Here is a 14836-nt window from a genome sequence, read left to right on the forward strand (position 1 = left end):
CCCACCCTTCCTTGCCAGTTTAGTTTCTACTAATGGATACAGCATGTGTTTTTGCTCAGGGATTCGGATGGTTGTTGAGAGGGTGGTGTGATAATAGCTGCGACCCAAACGTGCTGGGAGTGAAAGGTTACATTTGATCCGTTTGTTGTCCATCTTGTTCTAAGCACTTGTAGGCGACTATTTACAGATCAATAAAATGGATGCAAAGGTGGAAGCGACCTTTATGAAATACCAGTTATATCCCTTGGGAAATCCGCCAAACTTTCCCTCAACCGAAACGGTTACATGTCTGGATGGACCTCCACATGGTTAGCAATGGCTCTCTGGGCCATCTCTCGAGCACTTTGGCACAGCTGGAACAAGCACTTTGTGGAGGGACACTGTGGAGTGTCCACAGTCGAACCTCCATTTTATCTGGGTGTGGTTGCAGCACAGGCTTGTCCACTGCTCAAGGGAAGATGTTGCTGGGGCAGCGATGTCAATGACGCTTGGGTGTAACTTGGTGAGGAGGGCGGAGAAAGCCCATCGCACCTCATGGATTTTCGTTCAGAAGGCTCATCATATTCCACTCGCGTGGAGAAAGACCCCTTCGGCGGTCTTCACCTTCCAGTGGCAGTGTTGGCAGGGCACGTTTGTTTGGTCTCGTTTTACCAAGCTATGCATTGCAAAACTGCTTTTATGGCAGGTTTGTGATGATAAACATTTAAATATTAATTGACCCTTGTGAATTGCTTTGTTTACAGGGTGAATTATTTTTATTGCGAACCCCCCCCCCCACCTCCACCCCTTCAGCTTTCCACGCCATGCCATAATGAATCTTCATCAAAACAGAAATAGCAGCAACTAAGCTCTGATGGAAGTAATATCCACAATGGCACCGATAACATGGATTCCAAGCTTTGTTTTGTTGTTTGTTTATTTATTAAAAAAAAAAAAAATTCAGAGTGCAAAGCCCCTTCCAGTGCTGCATCATAAAAAGCCATTTGAGAAAGCTACAAAAAAAGGAAGCGTCACAAATGAATGTCAGGTTTAATAATTACACTCGCACACGGCGTCAGGGCTATAACATCAAGCAGAAGGGAACTGTACTCGATTTGTCCGTCACAATGCTAGAGAAGTGCAGACAATGCGAAACATTTAACAGCACCGGTGGAATGTGAGATAATTCCATTTTGTTTCTTGTCCATTTCAATTAGTTATGGATTGTTTGAATCTGCGGCCAGTACGGTCGGAAAACCCAAGAAGCATTAGTGCCGTTTCAAGTCACGGCAGATGAATTGTATTTGAGCACAAATTGTAATTTTATACCTTCGGCGTAAACAAAGATATTGTACAATGTACTCCGGAATTAGAAATAGTTATCCACATGTTCCACACATGCCAGATAAAAAAAAAAGCCTGAGAAGTGAGGGAAATAAGAACGTCTTCTATCCGCCTCTGTACTTCCTGTGAAAGGAAATGAGGGCAGTGGAAGTTTGCTTAGGCGGAGGGCATGAAGTGCTGGTTTGTGGTCACATCAGCCATGATAGTCCCAAGGTTACACCTGTAGGCATTGCTTCCGTCCCAGCATTCGAGGAGAAGAGGTTCGTAGAGACTGAATGCGTTTAGAGAGATGAGCTTTCTCTTCCACAAATGAGGGGCGGGGGGGGGGGTTTCCACCAGGGGAATAAAAATTTGGGAACAGATTTTGAAATTCCCATTAAAACAGATACGAGTCCACTGAACCGATGAGATGCGTGAGTCTGCTTCATTAACCGCAAGAAATGTTTTGCTTTTTTTTTTTCTGCACATTCTGGATTTACACAAACCTTCGCAGCCATGCATTTCAAAGCCGGGGACGTTTCACTGCCGAGCCGGCCACTTTACTGCATTAGTTCACAAAGACCTGCAGTTCTGCCTCATTCCCTAGGCTGTTGTGGACCAGGGGCAGAGCATGCACTGGCAGCGATTTCTTCATTGGACCTTGGAGGGCTGCCATTACAGATGTGTGTTGCAATAAAAGTTTCTAAATCGCAAGTAAATTGTGCCATGGCGGAGCACTTGCTGGGACATAAATGTTGAGAACTCATAAGGTTGTCCCTCCTCTGGGAAGATACCTTATCAGAGAAGGTTTGAATGACATGACTACGAGTATGTGTTCTGCATAAGCTGCATGGTAATGACATTCTGGAACGGAAGCATGGTAACATTCAAAACAGGGCTGGTTTTGTAAATTTGAGGCCCTATAGGCCACAATCTTTGGACACAGCATTGTATTGCACACAGCATTTGCGGTTAGTGCACACCCTGAATAAATTCCAGGAGTTATCCACACGAGTTTCAAGTGGAAATGTTGCATAAAAGTCTGTTCCAGTCTGTGCTGATATCAGCAATCTTGCTGCAGGTTACACATAATCCTGAGCAAGCCCAAGACATCTGAGGAAGTCTATTGTGGATCTCAGCAGGAGGGACCATCCTCGGTCTCTGAGGAATTTACAAAAGTGCATAGATCGGGCCAGGAAGGCATGAGGGATGGTGATGAGGTCCGGCCGGTTCACCTCATCACCGGCACTTGCACGATTTCACGACCATGTTGGAGAGGCAAGTGACTAGTGGCTTTTTGTTTTTGTAATAAATGATTGAGAGGCTCTCCATCTGCTCGGGGACACAGCACGGGGTGGCCGACGCGTCTGGGTTCACCGTGCTGAACAGGCCGAGCACCTGCCAAGAGAGGAGAGACTGGTGAGCATTCTTGGAGAAGCAAGATGTGTCCATAATACTGCAGCATTCCGTCTTCAGGCTCGAATGTTTTAACTTTCTGAAATTCACATTCGCCATTTGGATTCGGCTGTTTAACAACATCAATTGAGCAACAAAATGAGTTTGCAAACAGCATAAATACGAAATAAAATTGAGTGTAAAAGCAATAAAACACTCGCAATATTGTTCACATTCAGACAGTTTTAAAACTTATCTTTTCTCCTGCAATCTCTTCCCAAGCAGAGAGTTATGAAATTTCCTTTATAATCTAACACATCGATTTATTCTCCATGCTTCTATCAACCCTTCTGTTCTTTTTTCTGGTTTTCATCAACGATCTCTCCGACTCTCTGGAAAATCCTCTTTATCTCTTTGCCGACGACTCCACCCTCTGCCGTACCATCTGTCATCCCTCAGACCGGCAAGCAGCAGCTTCTTCGCTCACTGCAGATCTGGATAAAATCACAAACTGGTCCAACACGTGGAACATGTCCTTCAATCCGGACAAATCTCACACTCTCGCTATGTCTTTCTGAAAGGACTGTTTGGAAATCCCCCCCCCCCCTTATCTATGTTCTCAACAATCCTCTGGAAGAAGTCCTTTCTTTCAAGCTTCTGGGTCTCAATATCTGCCATGATCTTTCCTGGGAAAGCCACATTTTCAACCTCGCCTCCAAAGCCAGTCACCGACTGGGAATCCTCCGTCGTGCAAAGTCCTTCCTGAGCACCTGACCACATACAAAGCTTTTGTCCACAGCCTGATGGAGTACTGCTCTCCCCTCTGGGCGGGTGCTCCTGCCTCTCACCTTTCTCAGCTTCACGCTGTCGAAACCAAGGCATTTGAGATCATTGGTATCTCCTGCAATGAGGCTGAGTCTTTGGGCCTTTCACTCTCTCACCGCAGGCAGGTCAGTGGTCTTTCTGTCTTCTACCATCTCCTCTCCGGTCTCGTCCCCCCTGCTCTGTCTGCGATTTGTCCCCACCACATTTCCACAGGGTGCTCAAGGTACGCCAACAACCCCCTTCTGGTAAAACGACCAAAATCACGAATCACTGCTCACCTTCACTCTTTCTTTCCTCTTTTTTCCTGCCTTTGGAATAAACTCCCTCACTCTGTTCAATCCCATTCTTTCCTCCAAGCCTTCAAAACAGCTGTTCACCACCACCTCTTATCGTCCCCCATCCAAATCCTCGATCTTTTCTACCCCCGTTAATCCACCCCAAGCCCACCTCCTTCAAATTCCCTGCTTTCCTTCCTGAAAGTCCCTGTAGTATCCATCTTGTATTCCCCATGTTCCCCGCCCCATCCCTCTCCCTTCCACAGATCTCCTCATGTCTCTGTTCCCCACTGTTTTTGTCCTTCCCATGCCCCTCTTGTCTCATGCCCCCCTTGCTGTGCGTTGTGTGTTCGCTCTCATACGAGAGCCTCAACAAGGTATACAAAAAAAACCCTGCAACTAAAGCTTACTCGGTTCTTCCTCCTAATTTACACGTTGGTTAATTATCTGGCGATGAAAATAATTTCGTTAAGGTTTGTGCGGAGACATGAAAGGAATCCCCCAGCACACCTGCCGTGCATATTCCCTTCTCAAACTCCTCTCCCTCTTCCAACTTTCCCTTCTTTGTGCCACCAATGGAAAGAAAGCCATTTTTTTAATAACCATGACAAAGAATGTCCTTTTTCTTTAGGATTTGAATCATTTGTCACGACACATTTGTCACTCATTTCAACCAGCACAGCCAGCCCATTGTCAAAATGGTGCAAGGGGGCACACATTTACACACACACACAGCAGAAGACACCGTCCTTGCCATGTACGTGTGTCGAAGAGACATTGAAGTCCACAACTGATTGAATTTTTACATTAGTAACGAGAACTTTTTGACATATCTTGCAATGTATCGTTTTTGGGCCTATCTCTCAATGGTGAAGAATCACTTTAGAAATTCTACTATCTGGGTCCTCACCGCCATCTAATCAATTCGTCCTGTAACCTTTTGAGATATCCTGCTCACAAACAAACAAACAAACAAACAGACAGACAGACAACAAACAAATGGGTGAAAACATGTAAAAATTCAGGCTCTTCACTCGTACACTCCCTCATCTCTCCATACCGTGGTATACTGCGTGTCAGAAGACCAGAGGTAAGGGCAGGGCCCAGCGCAGTAGTTGGCATAATATCCTTCCGGTTTGCTTATCCACTTCCAGCCCAGGTCTTGGCGGAAATTGATGTACAGTTTCCGCAGACAGCAGTTTTTCTCCTCGCCACTGCAGTGAAAGGCCACAAACATGTCATCTTTCCAACAGGAGACACCTTCCTCACCATCTTCAAGCTCTGAGAAAACTACAAAAGTGCATGGACCAGGCTAAGGAGACATTATTCAGAAAAAAAATAAGGCTTGGGCGTTTTACCCCATCACTAAATACTTCAACTATTTAATGACAATTTTCGTAAACTGGACAACAGGCTTTTCTTCTTTTTGATTTGTCTTTTTCATTTGGTGGGAAAATCCATTATAAACCTTATAACCTGCACTGGTATTGCTTACCATTGTTGTGAAACAAAATACACTTCCATCTCATGTCATCTTCCATCTCGATTCACAATCTTTTCTTCATAAACATTTCCCGAACACAACTCACTTACTTCAAGGGTTACTATCTCTTTTCCGTGTATTCTGTCCACTTTTCCTGTTCGTTCTTCCCCTTGCTTGTAGTGTCCTACTGTGGCCCCACTGATAGCACATTGCCTTTTTCACTCTCTCTCTCTCTCTCATCGTCGTTCGTTTGCTGCAATTGGCTGCAGGTTTGCATCAGCTCTCGCAGGGGGTGCTGAGTGACGCTGATGCAGTGCCCTTTGTAGGTTACAGCAGGAATTTGGAATTTCGCTAGGGTGCCGGCGATAGCTCACCTACACTTTGCAAAAGACACCGACCGTGAGATCTTTAACATCCACCAACTAATGCTGGCAGATGGGACTCCCAGTTTAACGTTCATCCGAGGAACGGCACGATACACACATTGATGAATCGTCCTGTCTCTGAAACACCAGGATGACAGTTTATAGCTGATCCCAAACCCAGACCTGACAGCTTCGGGGTGAGTGCACACACCTATAGGTACCATTTTTATGGTCTCATGATATTATTTCGTGATTTTTTTTTGAGTTGCTTTTTCCCCTCCAGTGTTTAAGACTCCTGTAGGACCTTCTACTGCATATATCTTACATGCAAGAAATTATGAAACAACTGTGTACTTTTACATGAATTTCCAGGACATTAGGAAGCAACCAGCAAATCAATCATACATGGTACTTGAACCGAGGATGTCAGCATCATTAGATACGTGCTTGGATTGGAATGCCAAATGCATTCGATACAGTCTGACATCCTACCTTGCTGTCGAAACTCTCTGCCTATGGCATCCAAGGCCAACTCCACATATGAATTGCTGACTTCCTCTGCTCTCATGACCAACACTTGGCCCTTAATGGGATCTCATCTCGTCTCCCTGTCAAAGCTGAGGTGCCCCCAAGGCAGTGTTCTGGGCCCAGTCCTATTCCAAATTTCATTTTAAAAATCAGTCACTCTCTAGAAAATGCTCTTTATCTATTTCCGGATGACTCCACTCTCTGCCATGACATCCTTCTTCCTTTAGAAAGTCAGGCAGCAGCCTCTTCCCTCTCTTCAGACCTTGACAAAATCACAAGCTGGTCGAACACTTTGAAGAGGTCTTTCAATCCTGACAAATCTCACACTCTCACTATCTCTCTCCGAAAGGACTGTCGAGCAACCCTCCTCCTGCATCTCATTTCTCAACAAATCCTCCTGAAGAAGTTCTGTCACTCAAACTTTTGGGCCTCACCATCAACCATGATCTTTCTTTTGCAAACCACATTTCGAAGTTGGCCCCCAAAGCCAGTCCTCCATCATGCAAAGCCCTTTTTGGCACACCTAAACTCTTATCCACCTACGTCTTCATCGGCAGCTTTATAGGAGACTGCTGTCCCCTCTGAGCTGTCATTCTTGCCTCACACTTGTTCAGCTTGACCCTGAGGAAACCAAGGCCTTTAAGATCAATGGAATCTCCCACGATGAAGCTGAATACATGGGTCTATCACTTTCATGGTGGACTCGCTCTGATACCGACTCCTTTCTGATCTTGTACCCTCTGCTCTTTCTGTGCCTTGCCCCTTCTCCCCCTTCCCCCAGGTTTCTGCAGGGAGCACACAGTCTGCCAGCAACCAGCTTCTGCTGAAACTCCTAAAATTTAGAATCACTGCTCACCTTCACTCATGTGTTCCTATTTTACTGCCAATGGAAGGAGCTTCCACATTGTTATCAATGTAATTTCTTCCCTCCAGGTCTTCAAGACAGCTGTTTACCATCATCTCAGATTTTCCCCCATCTAAAACTATGATCTTTTCTACCCCCATTAACCTTCTCCAAGCCCACCTCTTCCCAGGTTTCCATTTTTTCGGTCCTGAGAGTTTGTGGCTGTATCCATCTTGTCCACCTTGTGTGTCCCCCCCCCCCCGCTACCCCTCATTCTTCCCCACATCCCTTATTTGTCGGTCTTCCTCTATCTTATCCCAAAATTCTGCTGTTGGTGTGTTTCCCCCTCTCTTTCTGCTCTTCCTTTTGTTTTGTTATGTCCTGATCAGTTCTATATTATAGTTCCTCCGTGAGCTTCAGCTTTGTATTCAAAAAAAGGACTTCTTTAGTTTAGAGCAGGGTTAGTTAGGGTCCAATGGTCTCTTGAATTGGTGGAAATTGTCGGGGATCCCATTAGCTTTCTGGCAAAAATCTACAGTCTGTGGTTCATTAAGTTTTGAACATTCCTTTAATATACTGCCATGACATGTTATAACATTCCTCCAGGTGTACTTTGCTGCTGGGGGGAAATGCCTGTCTGACTGTCTTCTTTTTTTTTTTTTCTTTCTCAAGACTGGTGTTGATGTAAACTTTAGTGAACCCATGTAACTATTGCACACTACCTTTTCGGGTGGTCGTCACTGGTACTGGCCTCTAATAATCACTCTCACTCTCATCTTCCTACCTCATCTCAAGGCAACCATAACTCGATCAATTATTAATTTCCTATTCAATAAGGATGATCAAAGTCATGATGCTAGTTTTATTTTTACCTTCTAAAGATGCAGCTTTAAAAGACACAGGCCCTTGAGCAACCAAACAAAAACACAAGCTTGATCATCATGACGTCACACAAGTCGAAAACATAATGGATAGGAAGTCGACATATGGTTAACCAAACAGTGCTTAGGCCAAGTAAATATTTTAGCCGTACATCCTATTGCATTTTTATGCCTCCGCTGACGGAGTCACCGGTGGCATTATGTTTTTGGATAACCTTCCGTACTAATTTTCTCTGTTTTCTCCGCAACCTCTTGTCCGATTGACATGAAATTTTCACCACAGGTGCGACTCCTCATGTAGAATGTTATAATGATGATTATGATGTCATGGATTACATGGCGAGGCAGCCATGTTGGAAAAAAAGGGAAAAACTTTGGACCTCTGCATCTGAAACTGCTCCATGGAAAAAAAATTGAAACCTGGCATGTTAAGTACTCCCCATGGGAAACAAGTGTGCTTTTTTTTTTTGATGATATCATAGGTGGCTTTGTTGTGACGTCATAATTGCATACGTCAAACGCTTTATCAAATCAGGATGAAAATTTCTGAGCTAAATTACCTTATGGCTAAATTGTATGGGGGAGGGGGGATATTCATGATGTCATCGGTCACGTAGTTCAGCAGCCACTTTTTATTTATTTTTTTACATAAAAACCTTCAAAAATCTTCTCTGAAATGGTTGAACAGATCAAGGCAAAACTTTACAAGTATGATTGCCTATCCATGAGGAACGAAAAGTTCTCCACCTATGACATCATAGGTCACATGGTTTGGCAGCTATAATTTTTTTGAAGAATAAACCTTTAAAAATCTTCTACTCCAGAACGGCTCGACAGATCAAGGGGAAACTTCACTCGTATGTTTACAAAGGCTTGGGGATACCAGGGTGTTTACAAATAATTAATAGGTCACGTCGTCTGGCAGCCATATTGGATTACATGAAAATCTTTTTCAAATTCTTTGTCTTGAACTGCTTTATCAATCGATGTGAAACTTCACAATTATGATCTAGCAGTCATGGGAAATATACGTTTTAAATTTCAACCTGATTGGACGCATGGTCTGGCAGCCATAATTATTTAATATTTTGAATCTGGGTTCAGGGATTTAAATCAAATTTGGTACAAGTATGTATAATGATGTAATAAAGTGGGCGGAGGCATATCTGCCGACGTCCTGACGTCGAAGAGTACCCTTCTAGTTTAAAATGTTTTTATTACTTGTGTCTTTACCTTTTTTAAATATATATGTACATATATATATATATATATATATATGTATATATATATATATATATATATGTTCTACTACTGATTTACAAATGTTGTAGTCAAGCTTTATAGACATGCTCAGCCTGGTGTTGGCTTAGTGGCTAGGATGGCTGGTTTGGGATCTTAAGGTCCAGAGTTTCAGCTCCATTTTTCCAGTGAACTAACATGAGGTGGGGTTGACTCAGCCTGTCATCCTTCCGAGGTTGGTGAAATGAGTACCAGTGTACTGGTACAGGGGAACAGCATCAGTGGCACAGCCACGCTTCGAAGAAATGATCTATCCGGCAGCCAAGCCGCCATACACAAGACTAGATGATTGACATACTCACATTGAAATGGTACTGTACATACTTTGCAACACTCTAAGTATTACATACTTTCTGTCACTGACCTCCTGATAATATTCCACCATTAACCACACCCATATAGGTCTGATTGGCCCTCGGGCAAATGTTTCTAGCAGCCCCACCCCCATCAGGCTGATTAACTGTTGTAGTCCCGCCCATCCCTCTGATCCCTTCGTATTCCTTCCTTTACAAAGGGATGCAATTTTGCATACTTTTCCTGGAATTCCTTCAAGTTATTAAAATTATGATAGCATCGGATGCTGTGCAACGTAAAACTCTATCAGATGGTACCAGAGTCATTGCCATTGAGAGAGGCAACTCGGAAATTTACCTTGTGAAGATGATTACTGAGATGATGAACGAGAAGATTTGCCGGTTTTGATCGATCTCGGTTTTTTACTGTTTTTTTTTTTTTGCTTTTGCCATGGCCTGGAGCACTGAAAAGTGATCCTTGCCTAGACAATCGGCTGAACAGACCAGGTAAGTTCTCATGTGTCGCCTAAGGCCTAAGTCACATTTGCTCTACGGCGAGGATACGGCGGCCGTACGCCCTCTGAATTGACAGAAACATGCGGTGGCCGCAGAGTTTCTGCAGTGGCCTTAGGGTGGCCCTACGGCGTTTGGCTATATTTTGCAGGCCGAAAGGTCAGCGTGGAATTATAACGCGGAGTTATAACTTTTTTCATTTCTACGTTCACCGTAACAATTCGACAAGCCGAAAAAAAACTGTTAAAAAAAAAAATTAACCCATTCGTTACCGTCCGTCTGGCCGCACGTTCGCCATAGGGCCTTGCGGTCTCCCTGCGGTCGCCTTGTGGGCACCTTGCGTCTGCCTTGAAAATTCTATGGCCGCCGCAGAAACTCCCTAAGGTCACCATGCGACATCAAATCAAAGACCGTACGGCAACCCCACGTTTTCGGTCTCCACAATTTATAAATATGCCGTGCGGCTCCCCGAAAAATAAAAACATATGTGACTGTTACATTGTGTGACCATGGAAATACTGCGGCCGCCGTATAATTGCTAGTGGCCGTAGATTTTGGAGACCCCACGGCCGCCGTGGCAAATGTGACCTTGGCCTAAGTGACGTTTTAGAGAAGATACTGCAACTGTAGTTTTGTATGTAGCGGGTGGAACAGCCATTTTTTTTTCCACGCCATCCCACATAGAGAGTGATCGTACACTCTCTGATCACAAGGTACTTATTGCAAAATGATTGTTATTTCATTTCATATTTATCAGACGTGTCAGGATAGCATTTCTTGCACAAAAACATATCCAACTTCAGTTTTTTTACACTTGCTTTGGAAAATTGACAAATTTGTGTGGGGGTTAAGGTGAGAGAGCTGTGGGGGAGTAAGGTGTTAAAGAGTTGGAGGATTAAGGTAAGAAAGAGGTGGGGATTAAGGTAAGAAAGAGGTGGGGATTAAGGTAAAAAGAGGTGGGGATTAAGGTACGAGAAAGGTAGGGGCAGGGCCCAGCACAGTTTGTTGACATAGTATTCTTCCAGTTTGCTTATCCACTTCTAGCCCAGGCCTTGGTGGAAATTGATGTGGATTAAAGTAAGAAATATGTCTGTGATTATGGTGAGAGAGAGCTGTGGGTGATTAAGATAAAAGACAGGTGAGGGATTGAGGGAAGATAAGGGTGGGGGATTAAGGTAAAGAGAGGCAGGGGATTAAGGTAAAGAGAGGTGAGGGATTAAGGATAAGAAAAAGGTGGGGGGTTTAGGTAAAGAGAGGTGAGGGATTAAGGTCAGACAGAGGTGGGTGTTAACGTTAGAAAGAGAGGTGGGGGGTTAAGGTGAGAAAGAGGTAGGGGATTAAGATGAGAAGAGTGGGTGGTTGAAGTTCGAGGTGGGGGTTTAAGTTGAGCTTAGATTCTACCAAACAAAGAATCAACCACTTGCCAACGAAGCACCTGACATTTCCCTTATTCCATGCCACGCAACATACTCATCCTGCCCACCTGAAACAATATCCCTCATCAAGTGCACGCCGCACTCTACCGCCACCTCCATTAGTTTGCTGTTCCTTCGGTAATGTGGAAAGCAGCAGATGTGGAATGTAAGGACGTGACTGCTTGGCGGCAGCCAGAACATGCAGATCTCCACGATCATCCTCTTTTTCTGCATCTGAGTGTAGAAAGTAAATGGAACATCCACAGTGGAGGATTCAGACATCCCATGGCCAAACACTTACTTTATCATGATGTAAGCATTGTCAAGACATTTTTCGTTAGTCCGAGCTATGATGCATAAATACTTGCATATGCAAAACAGCAGTATCTTTGTTCTTCCTGATCCTTCTCCAATCATTCCTGTTCAATGTGATCCTCCCATCATATTCTTGTCCCCCCCCCCACCTTCCCTATCCCTTTTCATTAATTTTCTCCCACTCTCTTTCCTTTTCTCATCATGTCAGCATAATGCTGACAACAATTGAAGCAAGGCTGATTTTGGAACCGTGAACCTTTCGCAGCGACACACACGTTCACTTTTTGGGCCCAACACCGGTGACTAAACGCTAAAGCATGAACACCAGAACACTCCACACCAACCTGTGAGCTTCTGGAATGGCTTTGTAGCCTCATTTGATCAAATTGTTTAGTTTACATGTTTCTTGCTTGAATGTTGTATGATCAATCCTGTGTTTCATGCTTACAAACCTGTAAGACGAACTTCCAGAGTTTCCAGGCCCTTGAGGATGGTATTGTTGGCGACATGAAATGTTGAGCAGGGACAGTGAACGCTCAGTTTCAACCCATAGTTTTGATCTGGAGAGGAAATGCCACAGGTAAAGGTTAATTTCGTTTTTATTTTTAAAGCTCATCATTTTTAAAAATAATTTTGTTATATTATTCTCAGATTTGAATAACTGGTAAATGACTGCCTTGTTAGTTAGATGTGATGATCAAAATAAATGTTTGTTTGTTTTTACTTACATTCGTGTTGATATAACGAAGTTGCTACTTTTCTCAACTTTCATAAAGAGTAAACTTGAGAGAAATGTTTTCCAGACTATCAGAATAAGTTATGTGGAAGAAAGACGTGTTCTGTCCTATTCTTCCTGCTCTGTTCTACTGCACTCTTTCCTCCAGGGCTTCAAGCAGGTGGTGCAGCACCATCTCATGTCGTTCCCCATCCCTACCCACAGTCTTTTTTTTTTTTTACCCCCATTGATCCTACCTAACCCAACCCTCTTACCTGCTGGTTACCATGTCCACCCCCCAACCCTCCTCTTTCTTGCTTATTGTGTCCAAATCTCTACCCACTGTCAGTTCTTACCCTCCTTCACCTTGCTCTTCCATAATCCTCAATCTTGTAAATAAAGAAGAAAAAATACGGAATAATGGTTCAAAAAGAAATGAACATTGCAAAGACCTGGAAATCTTGTCCATTCCCACACAGCCTCGCTCACGTTGAAGGAGAGCCACTCATCTGCATCTCTCGGGTTAACCACGCGGTTGCCCAAATAACGTGCGAGACCAGGCTGGTCCGACAGCAGCTGCGATCATGGGTGATTGGGAGGAAGGGGAAAAAAAAAACACCACAATTAGAAAGTCATTTGGTTGCAGTGAAGCAAAAGCCAAATTTCAAACTTGAAAATGATTAGTTCTGATGCTTTTTTTTAATTTGGTGGAAAATGCATCATAAGTAGCAAATGCAGTTTCAGAGTGAATTCCCCATATTTGCATCGTAAGCACTCACAGCCAATCAGGGATCCCCTCGAGGCAATATATGGCTTGGCTGCACAGAAATTACTGAGAAAGATATTGCTTAAAGGTGCAATTAAAAAAAATTGATTTTAGCATGGAGAGTGACGAATTCAATAATTATCATATCTCATAATTCTCAGTTTTTTTAAGTTGAGCTTGGCTTCCCTTTAAAGCACTTTTGTATTGACCTGTTGTATAAAACCAACAGATGTGATCTCAAGTTAACTGTGAATCATACCGTCCACATGGTGGAACGAGCACAGTAAAGGACCATTGTTGTACAATAAATAATCATTATAGTTGGAGATAGGTTTTGATGCTATTGAAAATGTTAATTGTCATATTGGTCGTTTTGTTGATACTGTTGTTGGCGTAAGTGATGATGGTGAGTGTGGCAGTGCTGTTGGTGAGGACAGTAGCAATTGTGATTATGCTGTTAATAATTGTACTAATTTGTCTGTCACAATGATCAATCATCAGTAAAGCAGTTTGTGACATTAATGATCCCCAATCAACCGTTAGCCACACCTGGTAAAGTTCAATTCGCTGCTCATTGTGCTGGGCCAGCAGGTTGACCGCCTTGTGCACACGGAGTTCCGCCGTCACTATATCCACGTCAGTGGGCACACCACTGATGTCGCAATGAAACGTGAAGAACAATATCCTCCCATCAACTCCTGAAAAATAAACAAGATTTGAGTCATCTTTTAAGACTGGGCTGAATGAACTGGCTGTTTGACATTTGTGAATTTGTTTGAGTCAGACATGATAGTACACATTATCACCTTCCTGATAAGACAATTGTTGCTGTGAAGCAGTCTCTTGGCAAGGAATGTGTGTGGTTTGCTATTGACTTCCCAGCATCAGTCAAGCTAGGAATTTGGAATATGGTTGTAGAACCAGCACACAATGCACTACTCTTTATGAAAGGCACTATTGAATATTTAACATTCAAAAGAGAGTACGAGCAATGACATGGTTTATTTGGTTTATTGTCCCTTTCAGAAGGATGGATTACGTTATTGTGCGAATGTCCTGCCCGTGAAACATCATATAATAGATTTTATCAATTGAAAGTTGACAAAGGTATGCTAACCACTGTGAGTCGCAAAATAAATCTGACATTTTCAATCTTAAACCTTCATTGGAGCACCATAGCCATATTCCAAATTGCTCTTGCTGTATTGAATTCTAGCATTTTAACTAAACAACAACGCTACCCTTGAGCTACCCTGTCAATCTGGACAGCAAATAGCATCAACTCAATCAATCATCACTTTAAAATAAAGTGAAATCATTAACCTCAGCCTCACCAATAGCCATGACCTCTCCTGAGTTGGCCATATAGCAAAACTGTCCTCAAAAACACAAAAAACTGGGTATCTTCCATCATTTCAAATCATTCCTTGAAAAATAGCTCACTGGAGTGCTGATCTGCCTTATGGGTTGGGGCCCTGACATCATATCTGTCACTCCTAGATTCTGTCGAACATAAAGCTCTCAACGTTTTCACATCTTCTCTGATGAGATGAAGCACAAGGTCTGTTGATCTGACATGGCAGACAGTCAGTAGCATCTCTGCTTTTAACCACCTCTATTCC

At 43.4% G+C, this 14836-nt stretch overlaps 1 protein-coding gene across 1 annotated transcript; it reads right to left on the bottom strand.

Annotated features, from left to right (window-relative positions):
• Positions 1 to 926: 926 nt before the first annotated feature.
• LOC147032344 (transforming growth factor beta-3 proprotein-like) lies at positions 927 to 13994 on the bottom strand (the record flags this gene model as incomplete). Its single annotated transcript, XM_085869878.1, has 6 exons — positions 927 to 2700; positions 4858 to 5011; positions 11487 to 11652; positions 12186 to 12293; positions 12901 to 13024; positions 13764 to 13994. Coding segments are annotated over 6 exons (942 nt in total), but the record flags the coding sequence as incomplete, so codon positions are not given.
• Between the last annotated feature and the right edge of the window lie 842 nt (positions 13995 to 14836).

This window comes from Eptatretus burgeri, chromosome 2 (assembly GCF_056783735.1).
Source record: "Eptatretus burgeri isolate ZD-2024b chromosome 2, Ebu_testis_v1, whole genome shotgun sequence".
Taxonomy (NCBI): domain Eukaryota; kingdom Metazoa; phylum Chordata; class Myxini; order Myxiniformes; family Myxinidae; genus Eptatretus; species Eptatretus burgeri.